Consider the following 24,975-nt stretch of genomic DNA (forward strand, 5'->3'; position numbering starts at 1 on the left):
CCCAGTACATTAGCACTGATATGATACAAGAAATCAAATATGAAAGTCCATATTTGATTCTTTGATTGCCTTCTCTATACAGCTTCAAACCTAAGAAGAATTTTAAAGGAGAAATAGAGATCTACACTCAATATCAGGCCACATTGTTTTTTAAAAATGTATTTTCTTATGTATATTAGTAATACTACTTTAATATCCTACCTATTATTAGTATGACATTTTCAAAAGGCAGTTTCCATTCCATTATATTTGGGGGGGGTTACATTTGACTTTTTTTTTATTATTATTTGTGTTGCAAGCATTTTGCTGGAGTAATTATGCGCTTGTAGTTTTAAGAAAACATTTAGAAAGAAATTTTTTATATTGGTTTCTAATGTAAAATCTACTTTTGAGAACCTAATCTGGAGGTATGTTTGTCTGTTTGTGAAGAGAGAGGTAACACAGGTAAGTGAAACAAAAGCAGAGAGGAAAAAAAACTGAACAAAACAGAATAAATCAAATCTCAGCCTAGACGTATGTTTTGGGATCATAGAAGCTGTAAATCATAAATTGTCGGCAATAATCTTGTGTGTACTGAGGGCGCGTGAAGCAAATGAGAAAACTCACTAAGCCTGAGTATGGAAATTTACTAAAGCACCTGAGGTGTGCAAAGAGCATAGTCACCACATTTCAGTGTACCACTCTTTCAGACTTTTTCATTCCAAAGAGTATTGCAACTCCTGTGAGCTTTCATTTGGCAACACAGGGGTATGCTAGAAAGCAGAAATGTTCAGTGTTCATCTGCATCACTGGATTTATTGGATCAGCCATTTCTCTGGATCGTGCCATTACATATTTCGTAATTTCCTCATTATGTCACAGAGCAACAAGAAACAAGTATCTTTTAGGACATCCTCAGGAGTAGCAAAGTACGTTGCAAATCAGTACGATAAAGATAGGAAAAACGACCACTGAACAGCTCTGTTCCGTCATTCAGAGGCAGTGTGAGAGCAGGCAGCAGCGTGCACCCTCGCAGAGTATGGAGAGCCATGTGAGTGATGACAGTCTGTGTCACATCTTGGGCCTCCATCCTCCCAGGTGCTCTCCTTGCCACGAGTTCACTGGAAGCAGCCATTAACTAGCACCTCCTGGAGCTATTGCCCTTCACCCCAGGCTACCTGAGCTCCATTCTGGGGAGTGCTATAGCTATGCAATGCCAAGGATACAATGCAGTGGAGGGGGAACTCTGTGAGCACTGCCAATGCTGTGACTTATGTCTGTGAGGCTTCACCACCCCTCCCACCTGGTATGCTGGCCTGTGGCACTCTGCCGCTCAGCCACGTGGCACTGCCACTACTTTCATGAACTTTCTTCTCTGTTTTAACAAAAACCAAAACAAACAAACCAATAAACAACCAAAAAAAGCTGTGAAACCAGGAAAAGCCTTGCATGCTTTGCAAGAGAGGCGATGCACCACACAATGCGTGGGGCGCTCCTCAGTCAGGAGCAGGGCCAGGTGGCTGCTCATCCCAGTGCTTCGGTGGGACAGAGGGCTCAGGGCTCCACTGCTGCCAGGCCACCACGCTCCACAGGTGACCACCACTGAGGGCTTCCCAGCTGTAGTGTGTCACCGGACTCAGGCCCAGGTTACACTGGCCTGTTCTGGGCTCCTCAGAATGAGACGTGAAGCTCCGGGAGCGGGTCCAGCAAGGAGCAAGAAGAGTGATTGAAGAACTGAACATTTCTCTTACAAGGAAAGGCTGAGGGAGCTGGGCCAGTACACCCTTAAGAGATGGCTGAGAGTGACGTCATTAATGACTGTAACTGAAGGGAGTGTGTCCAGAAGCTGGATCCAGGCTCTTCTCAGTGGTGCCAAGCAATAAGACAAGAGGCAACGGGCAGAAACTGATACACAGGAACTTCTTTACCGTGTGGGTGAGTGTGCCCTGGAACAGATTGTCCAGAGAGGTTGTGGAGTCTCCCTCATCGGAGATACTCCAGAACTACTTGTATGCAATCCTTTGCCATGTGCTCTGGGATGACCCTGCTTGAGCAGGGAGGTTGGACCAGATGACCCACTGTGGTCCCTTCCCGCCTGACCCACCCTGTGGTTGTGTGACGCAGACGCAGCCACCGCCGTGCCCCGGCCGGGCCGCAGGGCGGGCGCTGCCGCGGCCCCGCACCCACGTGAGCGCGGGGGCCGCCCCGCCGCGCCGGGCGGGGGCCGGGCCGCGGTTTGACCCTGTTCCGTGCCCGTACGGCGCGGCTGCGCGGCGGGCACAGCGCGGCCATGGAGCGCAGCGGGGACACGGCCGTGTGGCGGCTCCGCGCCACCGCCGCACAGCGCGACCGCCGCCAGCCGCCGCCGCGGGAGGACGGGGAGCGCGGCGCGGGCGGCAAGAAGCGGGGCGGGCCGCGGCGGCGGCCGCTGCTGCCGCTGCCCGAGGCGCGGGGGGCGCCGCTGGTGCTGCTGTACCTGCTGGTGCTGCGGGCGCTGGCGCAGGTGTCGCACCGGCAGCTCCTGAGCAGCCCGCCCGCCGCCGCCGGGCCCCGCGACTTCAGCGCCGCCCGCGCCAGGTACGGCGGAGCCGCCGGCGGGAGGAAGAGAGGGCGGCGGGGCTGGGTCGGGTCCCTGTCGGGGGGGTCGTGTCGTGCTCTGCCCGGGAGAGAGCTCGAAGCTCGGTTGAGCGCTGGCAGAAAGGTGCAGACAGCGTGGAGGCTTCAGCCCCCGTAAAGGTGCTGGCTGGCGCTGATGAAGCAGTGCGTCCCCCATGCTTTATTTCTGGTAGTCTTGAGTAGTGCGCGGTTTCTGGGAAAGCTGCTTTGCAGATCTTTAGTTGGTGTGTCACCGAGACGCCGGGAACTATAAAACTTTCTAATACTGTAATTTCAGAATTAGAGTGTTTATGTCAGATGTAAGTCTTAACGAAAACGTGTTTATTCGGACGTTGGGGGAAGGGCATGTATGCATATGCAGAACCACGCTAAAGTCTTTGGCTTCTCATTTACCCTTTTGCTTCTTTTTGGGTTGATATGTTCAAACCAGAAAACAAATAGTTTGGTTTAATATCGTGATAGATAAGATAAGGAGCCCTGAGTAAAGGTCAGTCTGTATGCCCATTACCATTGTGATCCTGAACATCCTGGCTAGTTACTGTCGAATTGGCTTTAGTCTCTTCTGCTTGAGTTTTGAAATAGAATAATGTACAAAAATGCTGCAGTTGTAGATAACATTACTAAATGTTGAACTTGTTGATGCTGAATTTTTAATTTATGTCTTACAGGGAATACCTTGACAACATAACAGCAATTGGGCCCAGAACAGTTGGAAGTCCAGAAAATGAAGTTCTTGCAGTTAACTACCTCTTAGAACAAATTAGGGGAATAGCAAGAGAAAGTACAGATGCTCACAAGATATCTGTAGACATACAGAGGCCCACAGGCTCCTTCAGCATTGACTTTTTAGGAGGCTTTACTAGTTACTATGCAAACATAACCAATGTTATAGTGAAACTGGAACCTCGAAGTGGAGCTGAGCATGCAGTATTATCCAATTGCCACTTTGATTCTGTACCAAATACCCCTGGTAGGTCCACGTGTTCATTCTGCTTTTCCATGTGTTACGTGAGCCACAGAGCTTGGCTTGTTTTCTCATACCAAGTAGCCGTATTAGAATACTGCATGTGTCAACTGGTCTACTTGATCTCAGTGAGGCTCATTGTTTAGAGTGACAGGTTGATCCTGTTTAACTCAGGATTTCACTCTCACTTTCTGTTAGGCAGCAAATTAGAGATGCTGTATTTAGATTTCTCTGCTTATGCATGTAGTTCATGTGCTGCTTCCACCTGTCATTCAGGTCTTTTCATACTTCTGTACTGATCTAATCCTGTCTTTCACATGATGCTTTGTGCCAGTGACTCTGTCCACCCCCACTAAAAAGTCCATATTTTCCCCTCCCATTGCTGGTGTCTCAGATTTTTTGTCTGATATGCTTAAGCTGTGCCAGTTTTTTTCCTTTTTGCATTCAAAGCTTCTGCCTCTAAAGACTGTAGTGATCAAAGGTTAGGGTACTGTTGCCTTGGTAGTGTGTACATCTCTCGCTACTAGTTTCACTGTCACTGTTGCATCCTCTCTTACTTTCCTTCCTCTAGATTCTTATATATTATAATCCTGTTGAATAATTATTTCAGCAAGGGTGTAGCGAGCTTTGTATGTTCGTGCTTTTAACAGTGCCAGAAAGGTAGAGATCTAAAGATTGCACAAAGTTTATTGTAACAGTCAGCCACACATGTGTGCCTATTATTACAGTCGAAAAACACCCACAGATCTCACCAACAGTGCAGCTTTTACTGGAGTTTGTTAATTTATATGCCACATAATATTTTATTTTTGGGCGGTAGACCTTCTGTTCTTTAGCACATACAAATAGTCTTCATTATTGAGAAAACAGTTGAGTATTAGCTAGAGAAACAAAGCATTTACTGTACTCCTCCTGTGTTTTTTCTCTCAACAAATAATATACAGAACTTCCTTTTCTCCTCAACCACATTTGGGTGACATGAGTTTTCAAATTAAGCCTAATAACCGCATGATTATTATACGTGCTCTGTGATTTATAAATTGCAGAGATGCTAATTACAGGATGTGGAACTTGGAAAGAATATTTCACAAGTATAATACTATGATTATTGAAAACGGTCTTTAAATTCATGCCCTGTGTAAACTGTGTGTCCATTTCTATGGGTTGTAAGACAGGATTATGTCTACATCAATTATTTTCTTAACAGTTACTCAGACAGTAAAGTACTTCACCAACCTTGCACAGAAGCACCAAAAAATATTACTGACTTGTATAGGATTTTACAGAAATCTGCGGAGGAGCTAGAAACCAGCCTGTGTGCTTGCCCTTAATCACAAAGCAGCCTAGCCCTTTACAACAGTGAGGAGGTGCTCTGTCTTTCATTTTCTTGCTGTGTCCCTTGCACATAACCTAAGCAAGGTTTTCTATTGTTTTCTCTTTGTTTTCTATTCTTCTGTATTTCTCTTAGTTATTTGCTTACAGGCCATTTTTCTTTACCAAAACTGGATTTTTACCCAGAAGCAGCATTACTTATTGGTCAGTTAATACTATACTTGAAAATCAGATCATAAAATATAATGTGCTGCATACAAAATGAGTGAAACAAAACTCAGTAAACCATTAGTGTTAGAAAGCTTGTGTTCCTTGTGAAGGAAAAACGTAAACTCTTAAGTCCTAAAACACGTGTCTTTGTTCTAGTGGTACTAATTTTCAGTTTATATGGGCTATTTGTTTCTTTTTTAATAAACTTGAAGACAGAAACATCCCTGAAATTATCATTCCAGACATAACTGATGATGTGCTTTTCTCAAGTTGCTGATTTTTGCCATAAAACCTGTTTTAACCTCCTGTCAGTTTTGCTATATACAGAGTATTTGGAGAAGATACTTTCTCCATGAGTTTGTGTAATAGTCTATGGCTACATGGCTGCTTTTATCAGACATAAATTTGTATGTCTGTTGAAGCCAGCAACTTTTATTTTTCATAGCTTCACAGTGAGGCAGGTAAATGACTTGGAAACTATACTCACTTCTCTTCCAATTTTTCAATACAGTATGTTAGGTATAAGAACTCAGTGTGGCTAAGAGTAGACTACTGATAAACTTGGGTAACAATATAAAGGTCCCTTCCAACTGAGAATATTCTGTGAAATTAAGGAAAATCTGTGATAGTCAGGGCTTTAAACCAGGTATTGGGATGGGAGTCTTTTTGGAAAGCTTTTGGCAGAACAAGGCATTAATTTCTGAGAAATAGAGAATGGTGTATTGGAAAGATTCTGAATTTTTTTTAATCCATGCAATAAGCTTAGGTTAAAATTTAGACTGAGATTTATGTTTGTATCAGGAATATACCCTTTTCATGGAAGGGGCAAATGTGTCTTAAGTTTTACAAGCTTTTGTTAAAGGTGCCTTTTTTTTTTTTAAATGTGTAAATTGAACATTTTTAGGAACTAACAAGTGTGTCCTAATAGCATGCTGAGGCCTGACCACACTGTTGTTGTCATCTCAGAGCGCGTCAGCATCATATATGCAACTGAGGCCTGAAGGAATGAGGTTTAATTTCTCTGTTTTCTCCCAAAATTTTATTTATTAAAGTGGGGTAGGGAGGTGCTGCAGCTTACACCAAAGTGAGGAAAGTGGGAAAATGGGAGACTTTGGCTAGAAGATGAATCCTTAATCAAGATTTAAAAAAATGGCAGAGCATGGGAGGAGGTGTGAGAGAGTGAGAGTAAGTCTAGAATAGTGTTAGATGAGGAACTCAAAGAGGACAGATTACTGAGCTCAGAGTGAAAGGGGTTTCTGAAAGAAAGAAGGATGGTGAAAAGCATCTGGTCATGAAAATCTTTTATTATCATGTATAACTTAAGTTGTAAATTCTTGTATTTCCTTAGCTCTATTTTGAAATCTTAGCTTTATGTTAGTTTGAGGTTTTGTCCTCTTACTTGAATGCGTTATAACAGTAGAGAATGCTTTAGGGTGACTTATGTGGGAATGTTTATTTTTTAAAGTTTGAGTATGTTGTTAGTATAAATTACATTCTTGTTTATTCATGTTGTTCTTAGGAAAATAAGTAACAATCATTTTGCTCACTAACCAGTAACCTGGTTAGTCTACTTTTCTTGAACAATATCATTGGATCTGATATTTTGAACTTCACTTGCTCTACTTCTGAACATTATTTTTCTTTCTGCTGTTACTTTCAACTAGTATAAACAGAATAGTTTATATAAGTATATACACTACCAGAAAATACACGAAACTTGACATAATTTTACTGCAGTTAGGTTAAGTGATTGAAATAGCATAAAACTTTATTCTTCTCTTGTTTTTGATGCAAATCTGTTTGTTATAAGCCTTACTATTTTGGTGATTGTTTTAAGGTGCCAGTGATGATGCTGTTAGCTGTGCAGTGATGCTTGAAATACTTAACACACTTTCAAAATCATCAGAGTCCCTGCAGCATGCTGTCATATTCTTATTTAATGGTGCAGAAGAAAATATTTTGCAGGTGAGAATATGTCAGAATTATAAATTACACATAAAAGCTGTGTATTAAAACTCTTAACAAAGGAAAGAGTAACTGCAGATAAGGCTTGTGTTTGACCTATTGAAATATTAGTTGAATAACAGTCTTAACATTCTCAGGAAAATGTGTATGATTTCAATGGGAAAAATACACTTAGATTAAGAATGTTGTCTACATTAGTTTAATTAGAAGACTTGGATTTTCTGCATCTGCTTGTGTTGTCTGCCTTGTCAAATCTTGAGTTATTTCTTCAGTCATATCCAATCTTGAGTGATGGAAAATAAGATTTAGGCTGGTCTCGTAGATATTTGACCTATATTTTTTTTGTTTTCCCGTCAAGGCTAGTCATGGCTTCATTACGCAACATGAGTGGGCCAAGTCAATCAGAGCTTTTATTAACCTGGAGGCAGCAGGTGTAGGAGGAAAAGAACTTGTTTTTCAAACAGGTATGAGCTTGCATTGTGTCCAGTTTCTACATAAGGATAATTTGATAATAAACAATGTAGACTTGAAGGAGTATTGAAAGTGACTCATCAGCAAAAGATAGGAGAACCTCATGCATTTTTCCCAACCCTGTGCAGCAATTAAATTGCTTTTAGGTTTAGATACTGGTAAGCTAAAGGACTGCGACAGAAGTTGCCTCATAGGTGGGAAACTTGTGTAGAACAGAGTACAGAAGTTGTGTTTCCATTTTATGTCAAGGTTACAAGCAGAAAAACGTTTGGATACCACCTATGTCTTACATACACATACTTTCATATGCTCTATTTATTTTTCACAGCAGTTCTTTCAAAATCTTTGCAGGGAGATGTTGCCATTAGAGCTCTATCTGCTGCTCAGGAAGCAGCAAAACCGTGTTTTGTAGGCTACAGTTAAACTTGTGCCCCATCCTGGTCAGACTGCAGACTTTCCTGTGCTGCTGGAGCTGCTTAGTTGTTTCTTTGTACTTAATGCTTTAAGGCAGAGACTTTTTTCTAAACAATGATATTGATGTGTGATACAGACACAATGAATTGGAAGCTCAGCTAAAGGTTTTGACTTCTTTGTGAGAAAGAAGTTCTGTTTTGGGAGATGGCTTTCCTGCTCTGCCTCTTAAACACGTAAGACAACAGCGGCTTGTTTCTTTCTCCTCAAGTGTATTTCTCTCAAGTGTGAGTCACTCAGCCAGCACAAATGTACTTATTTTATACCCTATGGGGCAACAGCTTTACAACTGCAGTGAGTTCCTTTGTGTTCTGTATTTGTTACCGTGAAGGTGCGTACCTTAACTGACATTCAAAAAGTGTTTACTGTGAACTTTCTGCTCATCTTTTGTTAGGACCTGAGAACCCTTGGTTGGTACAAGCATACGTAGTTGCAGCCAAACATCCCTTTGCCTCTGTGGTGGCACAGGAAATATTTCAGAGTGGTATTATCCCAGCGGATACAGACTTCCGTATCTACAGGGATTTTGGCAATGTTCCAGGTATGTTATCATGAAAGATGTCAATGCACATTAAGCTTATGAAAAGGATACTGTTCTGTGGTTCACTGTGTGAAGGTCCTCAAATTTAGTTTGTCTGGGGGCAAATTTTCCTGCTTTTTTCCTAAGGCACGAGTTTTTTGATTTAGTTTTTCATATGGTTTGCTAGGGATGTTTTTTGAGAACTGATGTTTTCTAGAAAGAAACTATGTGGTAGAAAAGTTTCCTGAAAATCAGGAAGATACTCCAGAAATCAACAGCACTCTGTTAAATATCTGTTTTAAAACATTTTGGTACATGATGCTAATAACCTGTTTGTAGGAATGACATGTCTGTATCAAATGGATAAATGAAAATCATCTTTTTTAAAGATAGTGACTTAGTCATTAATGCATTTCCATTACTCTTTGGTTTTGGGGTTTGTTTGTTTTTTGGTTTTTTTTAATAATCAAGCACTGGACAGAAGTCTTTTAGTTTTGCTAAGCTGTTTACAGTTTGCTATCCATTCTGCAGAGAACGACCAGTGGGAAAAAATGTGAAATGTTCACACAATGTGAAATATGAACACAACTCAAAGGACTGTAAAATTCTGTAAAATCCTTGTTGTCTGGGACAGGTTGTCATTGGAGTCACTTTCAAGAAAAGTGATATTTCTGAATTGATTGTTAGAACAAAACTGTTGTTCTGGCATATTCTAAACTCTTCTAAAGTATGCTTCCAGCCTGGAAATAAAGTAGATAATTTTGTACAATGTGTTCTTTATTTGTTCAGAATGATACCTGGATGGTAAATGAATTCTCACTGACCTCTGGTTGTTTTTTTTTTTAACAATGAAATAAAAATTAAATAATTGAGTTAAAGAACTAGTTGTTTCCTGTTTGTCCACGAGTAGAATTGAGGTCTAACTTGTCAAACCCCTACAAAATTGTGAAGATTCGGATTGCAGATAGCAGCTTTTTGCATGTGCAGCTGAGAAGGTGATTGGGATATAGTGAATGTATGACTAATCTAGCAGAATAACCTTTGGCTTTTGGTAAATGTTTTTGTTCACTTCAACAAATTATTTGGACTTTCAAAATAAGAGTTTTCAGACTGGCTCTATGAAAACCTGTTAACACATAGAAGTAGAAGGAACACACATGTTGAGAAGGTGTTTCTATAGTTCCACAATGCTACTTTTTATTACTTTTCAGTGTAGATATTTATTGAAGTTTTGCAAGTAAACATTTGAAAAGCACCTTGTACATCTTTTCTGAAGCTGAGATGGTTTGGAGTTTTCAAGTGTTTCTCCAGCTGTGTACAAATATCATGCAAATCGGTACAGTAGAAAGGACAGATATTTTAAAATGTTTTGAAACTGTTCTCTTTATAATACACTCGAAATCTCAGTTAGTATTCTTTTCACAGAGGAGACTATTTTGTTTCTTTAAGTATAATGACTGGGCTACAAAGTAGAGCAACATTTTCTGTGAAATGTATGTGAGACTTTCACTTGTTTGTTTGGGGGTTTTAGAATTACATAAATTTAAAAATGCTTTTCCTCTTTCTGTAGGAATAGATTTGGCTTTTATTGAAAATGGCTACATTTATCATACAAAATATGACACATCAGACAGAATTTTAACAGATTCCATTCAGAGAGCAGGTTGGTATTTTAAGAATTCAGTAATTTACCTAAAGAATAGTGTTGTAGTTGCTTTGTCATTTTGCTGTAAAACTGTTATTACAAGAAATTAATAATTTTAATGACACATTTAGTACATGTTTAGTACATGTTCTAAAGAACAAAGAATTAACTGAATATATATCTTTTAAATACAAAAGAAATATATATGATCTACTTGGGAAGATAAACTTTATCAACATCCAGTGATGTTAATTAGATTTCATGATTGCTTTCAAATCAGAGTTGTCATCTAACCTGAACACTGATACCTGATTGTTCAGCATTCTGTGTTCCTTTTCTCTCACTAAGCCTTATTGGTTGTGTTTCTCATCAGAAGCTTGTGGGTAAGTTGGTGACATAGAGACTGATCTGCCAACAGAGGTTTCTCCTTTAGAACGTATCTCAGTCAAACTTACATGGTAGCACACAGACTGAGTAAACAGGATTTATTTTCTACAACAGGTTGTGCTCATAGATGGCTTTTTGACAGATTGAAGTAAAGAAAATACAGTATGACTTTTTAATTTCCCTGGAAAAGCTAACAGTCCTAAATACCTCTAGGATTTTGACCATTCCCTCTTTAAGCTTATATAGAAGCCAGCTTAGAATGACCAGCATGAATAAGAGTTTTAAATACTTTCTTGCAACAATGCAGCTACAAGACAGAAAGTAACACTTCTAAATTTGTGTTGGGAAGACGATTTTACTGATCATGATGGTTATGTAGAACATCTTCTGCTAAACATAGTGCAGATAACAAAAAAAGACATTTCAGCACTTTTAAGGGTCAACTAAAAGCAAAATAAAAGTTGAGAAGAATTGTTGTTGTTTGATTACATGTGTTTTGGCTGTGCTGTGGGAAAGGAAAAGGTGATTAGTGCCTGTAGGCTACAAAGGAAAATAGCCACCTTGTCTTCTACCTTACAGATGTGTAGGGAAAGAAAGGGAGATAACTCGTACTCATTGAAACGTGGAGGTGTCACTTAGAGACCATGAGGAAAGGAGGAGTATTAGGAAACTATAAACTTTTCTATGGGTTAGCCTTGAAGTCCAGTGCTAAATATCAGAACTGAAGTACTTACGGGCTAAATACCTGACTTAATTGCAATGGTCTTTAAGTGCATGAAGCTTCCCAAATATCCTCATTTTAGTGACAGCTGTATGGATTACTCATGAAAATACTGTGCTGTGTGTACTGTCAGATACCACTTTGAGAATAATCGGTTGTATATGTCTTTGTTGAGAATATTTCTATACAATTTTTAAGAACAGTTCTAGTAAAAAAATGCTGTGTACTAATTTACCCTGATGTAATTATGCTGTGTATCTGCTTTTTTAATAGGTGACAATATTCTAGCTGTCCTAAAATACCTAGCAACATCAGAAAAGTTGGCTAAATCTTTTGAGTATCGACATGGAAATGTTGTGTTCTTTGATATACTTGGTTTATTTGTCCTGGCTTATCCTGCTCGCATTGGCACAATCATGAACTATATTACAGCAGCAATTGCTTTTATTTACTTAAGCAAAAAAGTATTACAGTCAAAAACCAGAGGTAAGTCTAGCTTTTTTAAAAAAAACAATGACATTACTCTTTAACGAATAGCAGTTAGTAGATGAAAAAGTGTAGATGGAAAAGTGTTCAGGCCATTATGGCATCTTTTTAGCCAAGCTTCAGAAATAAATTTTAGCTGTGCAGCATGCCACAGGAGTTGTTTTGTGTTTAAATATCTCAACTGTGAATAATTACGGTGATAAAGAATGTGATAGGCCTAGATTTTTAGCATTTATGAATCACAATTTTGTGTCTTATCATTTCATGAAGATTAAAATGAAATCTTTTAAAAATCTGAAAATTGAAAAAAAATTACTTAGTATCTGTTTTTTGCTTTGTTAGTTCAGACACGGTTTCAGAATCATTCTTTAACACCTGTCCATAGGCAGAAGTAAATAAGAAGACAATAAATGGGGAAAATGACAACAAAGCTTAATAAAGGGTGTAAACCAACTTAAATTTTCTAGTTAGACCTTTTCAGATATGTATAGGAACATACCTGTTTAAAAAGAAAAAAATCAAAACACACCGACACCACCTCCCCCTCAAAATCCAGAAAACATTTTTGGAGCAAGAAAAAGTTACAAGAAAAGCAACTCCAGTTTTTCAATTGTTTTTGTTGTTTTTGAGACTTAAAAATGGTAGAGTGGTTCCCCTGACTCCCTAGTAATATTTTTACTATCAGGAACACAGTAATCTGCAAAATACACCAGTATTCTGGGAATAAATCTTGCAGTGGGGAAGACTGCAAAAAGACATGCAAAGAAATAGACTGAGAGGTTTAGACCATGCTGTTAAGAAGTCTTCGGAGTGGACTCCTCATTCAGGTTTCTTTTGAATATTAAAGCAATTAAACTATGGGGTAACTGAAATTTTGATGATAGTCTGCAGTAGAATACATGACTGTTGAATAAAACCTTTTTTTTCTTCATAGCTATTCATAACCTGAAGAAATTATTTACTGCATTTGGCTTGACACTGACGAGTTGGGTCTGCACACTGGTGGCCGTGCTTATCGTGGCAGTGTTTGTCTCTGTCATTGGACGGGCTCTTTCTTGGTACACCCATTTCTATGTTTCTGTGTCTCTCTATGGCAGTGCAGCTGCAGCTAAGCTTATTCTTGTGCATATGCTGGCCAAGAAGTTCTTCTACAAGGTAGGCTTGACTTTGCTGTTAATGTTGAAGGGCAATGTAGTGTTTAAGCTGTTGAAGACTTAATTTTGGGGTTGATTAAAAAGATGAAAAAAGTTTGAGTATTTAAAATGTCACTAAAAATTGCTTCATCTAAGCATAGGGATTGCTCTACTAAATCAGAGAGGTAAGAACTTTGTGATTTAAGGCGGCCTTGACCTTAGGAGAAACTTCAGAAAAAAAGTAAAAGCCTAGTAGAATACAATATAAGCTACTGTTTCTTGTCCTATCTGCACCTTCCTTCTTGTCATCATTTCAGTGATAAGAGACCAGAAGAACAGCTGGGGAATATTTTTGATACTTTTCAGTGTTCTTGATAATTATGGAATCTACACGTCTGCTCAAATGTTCTTTGAATCTTACGAGATTCTTGCCTCTGAATATACTTGGAATACAAGTTCCCTGTATTTAATAATTTATTTTGGTACAGTACCTCCTTATGTCTCTTCCGTTATTTTAATGCTTTCTTTAATCTGATTTATCATTTGTATTTTGTTGCAAAACATGGAACTCCGGCTCTCTCTGTGCAAGTCTGTCCTTTTATTATGCGTGTCATTTTGGTGATGTCATTTATATTCATAAAACCCTAAGCAAATAATGTGATTTTTTTTTCAGATGGTTCTTGAAAGAACTTTTTTCCTATATCTTGTTGGAATTTCTACCTCTGCCATGATCTCTTCTAATACAGTAATCTGTGCTGCATAGAGCTTTCTAAATGAAGCTTTTGTAAAAATTTGAGTAGTCACTCTTCCCTTGAAGGCTCTGCAGAGAGACCTGGACAGGCTGGATCAATGGGCCGAGGCCAGCGGTGTGAGATTCAGTAAAGCCAAGTGCTGGGTCCTGCCCTTGGGTCACAACAACCCCAGGCAGTGCTACAGGCTGGGAACAGAGTGGCTGGAAAGTTGACCAGCAGAAGAGGACCTGGGGGTGTTGATTAAACAGCAGCTGAACATGATTCAGCGGTGTGCCCAGGTGGCCAAGAAGGCCAATGGCATTCTGGCCTGTATCAGTAGTTTGACCAGCAGGACCAGGGTAGTGATTGTCTCTCTGTACCCACCACTGGTGAGGCTGCACCTCAAATCTTATGTTCAGTTTTGGTCCACTCGCTCCGAGAAGGACATTCTAGTGCTCCCTGTGAAAGGAGGTTATAGCCAGGTGGGGGTCAGCCTCTTCTCTCAGGCAGCTACTGATAGAACAAGAGAAATGGACTCAAGGTGTGTGAGGGAAGGTTCAGGTTGGATATTAGGAGAAATTTCTATTGAGAGGATTATCAAGCACTGACACAGAGAAGTGGTTGAGTCACCTACCTGGAGGTGACTTGTAGATGTGGCACTTAAGAATATGGTTTAGTGGTGGCCTTGGCTGTGCCAGGTTTAGATTGGACTCAAATGATCTTAAAGGTATTTTCCAACCTAAAAAATTCTGTGACTATTCTGATTTATAGTTGTTTTGACCACAGCTGGAGATGGAACAGAGCTCTGGTTGTCTGTGTTCTTTTCTACAATAGGTAAAGGTCATTTAGGCCCCTGCAAGATGGTGAGGATTTGGTGTGTGTTACCTTTCCATTACTGTAATTTGTCATGAACAGTCTGTCTAACTGTTCTGCCTAGAATTCTTTTTTTATGACTAACCAATGCAATTTAACTTGCATAATAATTTAATAATTGTAGCTGATAACATTCCTATTAGATGATGGTTTAATGGTTTTGTATTAAAAAAAAATAGGACCTTGAGATATCTGGTAGATGACACTGTTCCAGGGCAGAAGTTGACTACTCAAGCATGCTAGGTTCAGGATTTAGGTGCAGTAATATTGAATCATTCATCTTGCTGTTACTTCTTGCTCATTTGTTTGAGCTTTGGACAAGGAGTTTGGAAAACCTTAGTTGTCAGCCAAATCCAACTTCATCCAAATGTTTTAAAAAGTTTTAAGAACTTAGTCAGATTTGATTGTATGAGAAGTTCTGGGTGGATCCATCATGTCTTTCTCTGGAAGTGGGTTTTTTTTAGTTTTTTTGGGGAGGAGAAGTGTTAACTGGTACATGTATGTTACCAAATACATATGCGTGGTGTTGACCCGTTGTGTAAAGGTGAGCCATTTATAAACTAGATGCAATGTTTTCTAGTCTTTTGGATGAGCTGGCTGGTAGTTTAACTATCTGTTCAGACATTCCAGGGGCTGGATTTATTTCATGCCTACTGATTGCCTGGTCATCAGATCAGCCACCTTGAAGTCACAAACCTTGCATGCTGTAGATTGCACTACACTGCACAGTTTATGCTGCCTCTGTAACTTGCATTTTACTTAGAGTTGCATAAAAATTTTGGAATCCTATCTCTTCCTTGTCTGTCAGAGGCAGTGCCTGATCATGGCTCAGCAACATGGGAATTAAAAAGCTTTATGTTTTGAAATACATTTGGCAACTCATATGTTTCTTCACCTCCCTCCTATTTTTTTCCCTCACCCCAAAACTGAACTAGGTGCTTTCAGATAACCATTGTTCATGCAAGCACTCCTTATTCCTACTAGCAGGTTTTCCAGTTAGGAATCTTGCACTGCAAACACTGTAGCATTGCCCATGTAACTTAAAAAAAACAAACAAAAAAACCCCAAACCAAAACAAAAACCCTCACAAAATCAAAAAAACAAAACAAACCATATTTTTGATGGTTAAACTTCCTTCTTTTTTTGAAACTTATCTGATATTATCTCACCTATGCATATCTTTTATTCAAAACAAGTAACATATTTTAAAAAGCAAGCTTCTGAAGTGACACCTTGTGGCATGACTTGTAAAGGCACCAGTGTATTTGTGCACTAATATTAGTGCTCATATAAAAGCCTGTTAACAGCTGCTGTTCAAGAGCAAGTTTAGATCCTCAGGAGCTGTAGGTAACTCTGTCACACGGAAGTACTATGTAACTTTTTAATTTGCTGTGTTATTATGTTTTTTATTAAAAGGCCCTCTTTACCTGTGTACTTGAAACACTAGCCCTGTGTATTCCTTGTATTGTCATTTGTACCTTCCCTTCCTTCTTCCACCCCAGCCCAGGTAATTTCTTTTTCAAGCTATGTCAGCAGATTTAAAAAAATAATAAAAAAAGTATGCTCTCATGGGTCTGGATCCCTTTCCCCAGCCACGACGTGGTGGAGCCCAGTTCTAGTTCCATCTCCATCTGAAGAACCATTCCGACGTCTTGAGGGACGGGGAAAGGGAACTCCAGGGGTTTCCTCAGGGGTTTCAGGTCCCGAGCCTGGAGGGGAGAGGTGCCCTCCCCTCCCCCCAGCACCCACATGGTCCCATGGTAGGCACAGACAGTACACTGGACGTGGAGAGGAGGCAAGAGAGAGTTTATTGTTGGGGGTTGTTACATTTATAGGGCTAGGGAGAATCACAGGTTAACCAATTAGAAGTCTCAAGGGGCTTACAGGAACACCCAATCACAGGAAGGGGTTAACAAGGTCCAATGGGAAACACCTCAGGACACCTTCCCAGGACATTCCTGCATGGGAGATAACAGTTGCTGTGGGGGGTGTTGGGAAGAAGAAACACGTGTTTGCAAAGAGATCACCAAAAGCCATTTTAAGACATGTTTAAACAACAGTTTTCTCATATAATGCAGGTTTAGTGCCACACATGGGTAACTCTAAATGGTAAGAAAATGGTGAGATGGTGCTTGTCAATACAGTCAACAGGAAATTGCCCAGGGAAAACAATTATATACAAGAAATAAGGATTTTTCTGTGTGTTCTGATGAGATGGGATCCATGGAACGTGCTCAATAACGAAGTGTATTTGCTTTTTGTGTTACAGAATATGAATGAGCAGTACCTGGGAGATATTTTTTTTGATGCTTCATTGATGATTTGGTCTATAGCATTAGCTGTGATGACTCAGATGGGCCTTTGTTCAGCATTCATTTGTACATTATGGGTAGCATTTCCTTTACTCACTAAGCTGATGATCCACAAGGAATTCCACCAAAAAGGTATAGTTCTGTGGGGCATAGGTTGTATTTCAAAACCTCTGCCCCTACTCTCCTATTCAAGCTAAAGAAAATCCAGATGTTGAATTTGAATAGTCAAATTAACTGTCACAATTTTGTAATGAGAAAAAGTGTTCTTGAACTAAAGACAGTTTTAAAGTGTGAGAAGCTTTTTTTTAAAAAATACACTGAAAAACATCCTGTGTCTCAGGCTAATAGAACAGTATGTGGAGATCTTTTTAATTTTTTTTTTGTAATACAAGAAAAGTTTTGTGATGGTTTTGAATGTTATATTGGCATTTGCTATACAAAATGAGATTTTCTTTCTATATCCATGTCGGGATGAGGATCAGTACTGCATGTTGGGCCTTGCAGCAGTATATGGATATATCAGTAAAGCTGTATGTTTGTGGCCTTTTGAGCTTTTACTTCTTTTTGTCTTTTTTCTGTCCCCTGTAGGTGCCACAATGAAGTTTATTGTGATGTACATGCTGGGGATGTTTGTTCCCTATCTATATATGCTGTATCTTAGCTGGACTGTATTTGAAATGTTTACACCTGTCATGGGACGAAGTGGTTCAGAAATTCCACCAGATATGGTATTGGCAGGATTTATTGTGGTCTTCACTATGATACTGTCATCCTATTTTGTAAGTAGAATTTGTAAATGTTGTTTAAAACCTTTAAACTTTCTCTAGAGTTTAGAATAAGAAATTTTTCTTAATTAGTACTAGAAGTTAATGATAATTAGACAGTATCTTAAATCTTACAGGAAGGTTCTCCAAAACACGTCAAAGATTCCACATTTTGTGTTAGTCATTAAAGCAGGGCTTACATTGCTATATGATGATGTAGTAAAGATTGGTGTAATATATGAAATGTGATGGTGAATTTTGAGCAGGCATTCATTTAGATGTAGTTTGTGCCTGAACAATACATACACAACACTTCAAAAAGAATTCTCAGATTTGGGTTTTTTTTGTGCTGCCATAGAACCTGGGAAGGTTCTAGTTTGGGGTTTTTTTGTTGGCAGGTGTTTTAAAAATTGGAAATTTTTGAAAGCTCCAGGAAGTAACTCACTTTTTTCTCTTGTTTTTAAATACTGAGTTTACAAAGAAGTAGAGTGATACCTGCAACTATTTTTTTTAATGTACTTTCAGTTCCATAGTTGAATTTTAGAGTTATACAAGTAGTGTCTTAAGTCTTGCAGTTTTATAACTGGGCTGTTTTTTTTATTCTCTAGGTTAACTTCATTTACCTTGTCAAAAGTACAAAAACGACGCTAGTAACTTTAACTACTGTGTTTGTAGTCACTCTCATTCTCGTTTGTAGTGGAATCTTCTTTCCTTACAGTTCAGATGCAGCTAATCCAAAACCTAAGCGAGTCTTTCTCCAGGTAAGAAAAGCTTTCCATGTCGTATTGCCTCTGTTGGTTGCAAGAGTGTTTGTTTTTTTCAAACTTAACTTCAAACTTTAACTTCCCCCACTTCTTCCACCCCAGGAAAAAAGTAACCTTTCCTTTCTTGCTTGATTTAAAAGCTCTAATGATTATTCCTGGATTTGAAAGAATTGCTGTTAAGTTTCTCTTATTCAGTCTAAGTGTTCGGTTCAACCCCGTCAGAAAAGCAGGGTATTTTAGGGGGTGTTAAGTAGGAGAATTGAGTGAACAGTGGTAATTTAAAAAGTCATGGGAGGTGAGCTAATACATTCTGAATGTGTTTTCATGGTATGTTTTTGATCTGAGTAATTCTTGTATTTATATTCATAAATACTTAGATATGTTCTCAGTGCATACTGAAAATGCAGTAGACCTTAAGGATTGACACAGAGGATATTTCAAAGTTACCTCTGACTCTTGCAGATGCTGCAGGCTCCATCATATTGCTTTTGTTTTTTTTTTCTTCTAGCACACAAACAGAAGATTTCATGATCTAGATGGAAATGTGGTTAAAAGTGATGCTGGTATATGGATTAATGGATTTGATTATAATGGAATATCTCACATAACTCCCCACGTACCTGAAATTAATGACACTATTAGAACTCCATGCGAGGAGCAGGCTCCCTTCTGTGGCCTTCCTTGGATTCTGCCAGTGCATTTCATGTTCCGGTTGGTGTGAACTCTGCTTCACCTGAGCACTTAACTGCAAAGCACTTTGGTTGTTTATGCAATCTTGCTTGTGTAAGGGAAGAAAAAGCAAGGCTAATCTCAGTCTAAAAGTAAATAATTCTTCCTCTTCAGAAGGCAGACTTCTGCTTAGGTGCAGTGTCTTCTGACAGAGTCTGCAAGAAATTACTGGGTCTGCTGCAGGAGCTGTAGAAGTTGACTTGTGGAAAATGGATGTAAGCAACAATGGAAAAAAAGGTGAAGGGGTGCCTTCTGAAGGGCAGTTCACAGTAGGAGTATGTATGTCTCCTCCCTTCTTGCCCCCTTCACCCCAGCTGGCAACAGAGGATGTTTAGAGTACCAGGTCTCCACAGAAGAAAACCAGCTGCTGTGACTATTTCTCATACCCCAAGAATCTTGTGAGTGAAAGTGTAGCAGTTTGAAGGTGCAAATATTCTTTCTTATTTGTTTTGTAAATTAAGGTAAATTAAGGTAATGAATGAATACACTGGTGACTGTTTTCCTATTAATACACCCTTTAAATATTTGTCTGGCCACAAGCTGCTGATTTTATCTGCCTTCTGCTAGAATCAGTAGCTTTCGAATATTTCATTTAGTAGCAGCACAGGCAGCTATACTATACAGTATATAGTTGGTTTCTGATGTTTAGTACCTCAGGGTGTTGCACTGAGAATAACTTGAAACTTTTTTTTTTGTCTGCAGGAAAAACTGGTATCTTCCTGCTCCAGAAATTTTGCCAAGAAGCCCCATTCAATTTAAAGTTCTGTCCAAGGAGCTGATGCCCTTGAACTCTGTGAGGTTAAGCTTTGAAGTATCTGGTGAGTGACTGAAGCTTCTGGTCTATGATTTGTGTTTATTTTTATGCTCATAATAGATCAGGCTTTGATTGCAGTACTGCAGGTTTTAGTGCCATTCCCAAGATAGTGAGCTTTGTGAGATTAACATGAATTAATTCAGCTTCCTAACACACTGGAACCTCTGGGTGTTGTGTTGCAGTTCTTATTTCTGGGAATAATGACCTTGTCTGTCATGAGTAAGTCTTGATTGTTTTACAGCAGGTCCTTTCTAAAAGTCCATTTTATAGCTCTCTATTAGTATATGTAGTGTGTATATACACACACACACATACATATATACATATACACACACATACACACACACACACATATATATACACACTATAGGACTGTATTATATTTATATTACATATAGTCTTATATTCTTCTGCTCCATCATCATCTCCTTTATCTCAATGATTATAAAAAATTGAAGCTTCTTCTGTAGAGAAGACAGTTGTATCATATTTTGAAAGACATGAGTAGTAACACACAGATAACGTGCTGTTATGTAGGAGAAGAGGTGGTTATTCTGCTTCTATGTGCTGATACATCCAGACATGTATCTCTGTCTCTGCAGGCCCAAGTCACATGTCTCTGTACGTTCGGCCACACGAAGGGTCGGCTCTGTCCAGCTGGTCTCTCGGGGATGGCACACCGGTTGCTAGCATAGGAGGAGACTACTTTGTGTTTTACTCCCATGGGCTGCAGGCTGCACCCTGGCACTTCTGGGTAGAGCTGACGGTGAGTATGTGGCTGCTGGAAACCCAGTGATGCCTTGGTCTGCCCTCCTGTCACCACTGCTGCATTTCTATGTGAAAAATGTCATAATGACTTCCTAAAGCTTCGCTTTATTTGATAGACCTTAATTCTAGTGTCCCCCCTTTAGTATGTCATCTTTATATGTCAGCTCACATGTATTTTCAATGAGTAGTCCACTAACTTGCCCAACAACTAAGGGGAGAATATTTTCCTGGTCTTCATGGTCTTTGAGTAAATACTAAAATAATCTTTGAAAGTTCAGAAAGTCCCTTTTTCCTTCCTGCATCAGGCAGTCTAAACACTTGCCAAATAGTCCCTCTGAGGGTACTCAGTAAAGGCAGACATGAGTCTTGAGTGTGACAAGCTTTGCAAGGCTGATAGTGGCAAAGCTGTGCAGAGAAGGCTGTACATCCTCAGGACTGACAGTAGAAAGATCAGTATAAATAGTGTGTTGGAGTCCATATCTTGATTTGTCAGCAAAACAGACAGATACAAACATTGAAGTTGGAGCACTCAAAGTTGTGACACATGTCAGAGACACTGTGATCTAAATATCTAGTTGCCAGTTCATTTCAAATTGAACTCATCATGTAATCAGATTGATATGTTGCAGATAGGAAGTATTTTAACATATAGGACTAAGAACTGCAAGATGAAGTTTGTTGCATAGATACTGCCTGTAGAAAAGTGCATCTGGATTGACCTTACATTTAAAAGCCATAAACAATCGTAAAGGCTGTGTTGTCCTTTTCTCACTTTCAGACCCCAGAAAAGCATTCTGATGGAATAGTCTCCCTCGCCATAGCAGCACATTACTTTTTTGGGGAAGATCAAAAGTCACCTCAACTCTATGCCTTACTGGAGAGGTTTCCAAACTGGACGTTTTCTTCTGGTTGGTCCTGCACTTACGACCTTTTTGTCTTTTGACAGCAATGCTGCAGGGCAAGTAGGGCTATCTCTGATGCAGAAAACAGTTGTGGCAAGCACTTTCTAACAAGATGCCAGAGACTTCAACAAGAATTTAAAGTACTTCAGCAACAAATGGTGTTTCTTTGGCAGTTTGACTGTTTAAAGACTACTGCTCTCTTGGGGATATATATAATGGTACTTGTGTCAATGTGAATGCAGTTCACCTTGGTTCTTCCACTGAAGTGGCAGTTTGACTAGTGGGTTTTTTAAAATGAAAACTGCACTTAGTGGCAGCTGTAATGGGAAGGCTTCATGGAATTATTCTGATGCTATGTGAAATATAAGTGTACTTCACCTATATATGGAGTATCACCTACCAATCCTATCCGTCCTATTCAACTCAGATCTTCAGCTAAAAGATGCTTGTTCCCTTGGTGGGGCGACAGAGGTGGCAAAGTCCTAAACATTGCTTTTGTCACTGGATGAAGTCACTGAAAGCTAAGCGCTTGTGCAGGTTGCATTCCCACTCCTTAGCAAATGCACAATGCAGAAAAATCAGTCCTATGTGGAATGTGGTAATTATCTGTCTATCTGTCTGTCTGTCTATCTGTCTATGTATCCATCCATCCATCCATCCAAATTACATGTTTCTGTTAAAAAACTTAGTTCCTACCATTTTTTCTGTCTCCTCACTGTTACAGCTTGAGTGGGTAAGTTCGACCTAATTATCATCTTGTGTTTTTGTTCCTATTGGGATCTTTCAGTCTCAGCACATGAGCATGTGACTTGCTCTTTCATATGTAAGTGCTCACTCCTTTATGTGGATGTCTTATAATTAATCTACTCTAAATTTAAAGTTACCTTCCAATTTATTAGAATTGGCTTATTTTGGTATCTCCTCTGGAGAGACTTTCGGTAGTGTGACATTATTGCACTTTGCTAATACCTTTAACTGTTTCTTAAAATAAGGTTTGCTTTCCATAAGGAAAAATACCTAAAAGAGTAATCTTAAAAAGATGTCTAATATTTCTGGATTTCTCTTATTTTCACAGGATGGGTTTTATAAATGACTATGAGTGATTTAGAGTATCTTCCGATTTTAATTGACAAGCTTTGAAATCAGAAGCTACTGACATCTTTTTTTTTATACCAGGTTTTTTGGGTTTTTTTAGTCGTTAATAATTAATGGTAATTTCTGAAATTCAAAGAACTCTGTGTATCTGAAGAAACTTACTTTCTTTTTCCAAACTATATATAAAACATTTGGCTACATCAATACCACACTACAAATTTTACAGTGTTTTGTTCATTGCATGAGTATTACCTAATGTCATGCAAAGCAGATTTTGTGCATGCATCATCATTTCAAGTAAAAACATGATAGTACTGGTAAGTTTACAGGGCACATGAAAGAAAACTATGTGACGGTTAATTTGTGTGAGCTGTGATGGATGACAGCTCTCCCGTTGGGTATTTTTCCTTCAAATTTTTCTGTAATTGTGCATGATAGTGGCAACAACCAGTTTCATTTGTTGCAAGGGACATTCGCAAAGATTGTCAACTGACTCATGGACTAGAGTAAGAGGTTTAATTACTGTAATCATAATGAACTGGTTATCACTAAAAACCAGTAGGTTTCTACATTAATGTGCATTAATCATCACTCACTTGATTGTATCTGATTTGAAACTACAATCCCTATATTATTTAAAAGTGCTATTAGTGATTTGAAAATCAGAGTTATGAACTAAAACTCTTGTGTCTTGAATCTCAACAAATGTCTTGTACTGTACTCTCTAGCTGATGCACAGCTATTTAACTAAGGCTGCACTGGTACTTACTGTCTTCCTCAGTTTTCATTTTTGTGTTTTGCCTGATTTAAAGCTTTGAAATAGTGCTGTGTGAAGAATTCATACTGGGAGCCAAAAATACAAAAATGCCTGTTGGCAATTTCTGAAACTTCAGTGAAGCAATAACTTTTGCTGTCTCAGGATTTAACCCTTCTTAAATAATTTAATTATGAGGTATGTCTGGTTTGTTGCAAATTTCTGTCTTTGTAAATAAAAGCAAAACGTGATTAGTGAAACTTGATTTTTAGCATGATTAAAGGCATATTTGAGTTGTTCTTATTCATTGCACTAATGTTTTATTTGAGCTTGGGGTAGAAATACTGCTAAGTGATGCTAGTGTTAAGACAGCTAGAGTTAGAGCTGTGTGGAAGATAAGCATGATGGCCAAGGAATGTCAGAGTCATCTGAGTTGAGAAAAGTTAAAATGGGGGCCCTAATGGTTTTCTGGAGAGGAAGGTGGTTCTTTAAATAAGATATGGAAGAGTCACTGGTAGCAAAGCTAAGTATTCTTTGCAAAATTGATGGTTGAGAGTAGATTTATTGCTGATCACAAATAGAAAAACAGGATGGAAAATTTTGCTGGTTCTGTGTCCATCTGCTTCCTCATTGATTACAAGCAGTCTAATCTTCTGCTACTGTTTATTTCTCATAAAACAGCATTGTGTGAAGAGTAAAAAATGCAAGCAGATAATAATTTTAAGGATAGAAGGGCAGGGAGCAGAAAAATCATTTATTCTTAGTGGGGGCAGTAAACAGATGGCTGATTAGAGTTTTCCTGTATTCATCTGAAACAATTTACATCCACAACCTCTTCTAAATTGCTTTTACTATTTTGTTCTTCTCTGACTTTAGGTGGCTTTGAAAATTTATTATGTTCTTTATTAACATACGTATTTCTGAAGCTCTTTGAATACTAAGGATTTTACCAATTTCAGCAAAGCATTTTATCAATTTAAGCAAAGGAGGCCTGTACATGTTGTGGTTATACAATCTAATGCATCATTAAAGTGTGTCGCCATACTTTCAAAGTTGCCTGTCAAGTAGAAGTATGCATTTGAAGAAAGAAAGTGTTGGGATAGGTGCAACGAACAGGAGAATTTCAGCTATCACACACTGAGTTCTGCAAGAGCAAGACCTGTCTTTACTGCCTGTTAATCTAGGCTGGGTTGCAAGCAAGCTGGAAAAACACTAATCAAACAAACAAGATCTAACAAGTCTATACAGAGCGAATTGCAGCATATGGGACAGAGCTAATGATGAGTTAGCCTGCATGGCAAAGCTGTTCAGTACTTTTTTCCCTTGAGAGCTAAACCTAATCTGATTTTTGGTAATTATCTGGAATGAGCCTGCAGGGTGACCCACCTTAAACTTGATATGCAGTCTTGGTGGAAAAAGGTTTACTGATCTTGCACGTCTTCTTACCAATGTTCTGTCACAAAACTCTTGTCTTAGTATCAATTTACATAACCACAACTTCCATTTTGAAAACAGAACATTCATTCTCAATATTCATGAAAATCTGTTCCAGTCTTGGAGGTCCTAGAA

General features: G+C 38.9%; 1 protein-coding gene across 1 annotated transcript; it reads left to right on the forward strand.

Annotated features, from left to right (window-relative positions):
- The first annotated feature begins 1,920 nt into the window (after positions 1 to 1,920).
- Positions 1,921 to 23,709, forward strand: ERMP1 (endoplasmic reticulum metallopeptidase 1). Its single transcript, XM_027709788.2, has 15 exons — positions 1,921 to 2,556; positions 3,264 to 3,565; positions 6,939 to 7,066; positions 7,425 to 7,530; positions 8,403 to 8,549; positions 10,099 to 10,191; positions 11,555 to 11,767; positions 12,702 to 12,922; positions 16,774 to 16,948; positions 17,405 to 17,595; positions 18,189 to 18,341; positions 18,853 to 19,055; positions 19,776 to 19,891; positions 20,490 to 20,653; positions 21,434 to 23,709. The coding sequence occupies exons 1-15, from the start codon at positions 2,270 to 2,272 to the stop codon at positions 21,596 to 21,598; spliced, it is 2,664 nt and encodes an 887-aa protein (XP_027565589.1). The 5' UTR covers positions 1,921 to 2,269; the 3' UTR covers positions 21,599 to 23,709.
- Positions 23,710 to 24,975: the final 1,266 nt, after the last annotated feature.

Source organism: Pipra filicauda, unplaced genomic scaffold (genome assembly GCF_003945595.2).
Source record: "Pipra filicauda isolate LSUMZ 115617 unplaced genomic scaffold, ASM394559v2 scaffold35_size7292922_pilon, whole genome shotgun sequence".
Classification (NCBI taxonomy): domain Eukaryota; kingdom Metazoa; phylum Chordata; class Aves; order Passeriformes; family Pipridae; genus Pipra; species Pipra filicauda.

Coding starts and splice junctions, on each gene's coding strand:
- ERMP1 (XM_027709788.2), top strand. CDS start 2,270: ATGGAGCGCAGCGGGGACACGGCCGTGTGGCGGCTCCGCGCCACCGCC. Junction 2,557..3,263: donor TTCAGCGCCGCCCGCGCCAG/GTACGGCGGAGC, acceptor TATGTCTTACAG/GGAATACCTTGACAACATAA. Junction 10,192..11,554: donor AGATTCCATTCAGAGAGCAG/GTTGGTATTTTA, acceptor CTTTTTTAATAG/GTGACAATATTCTAGCTGTC.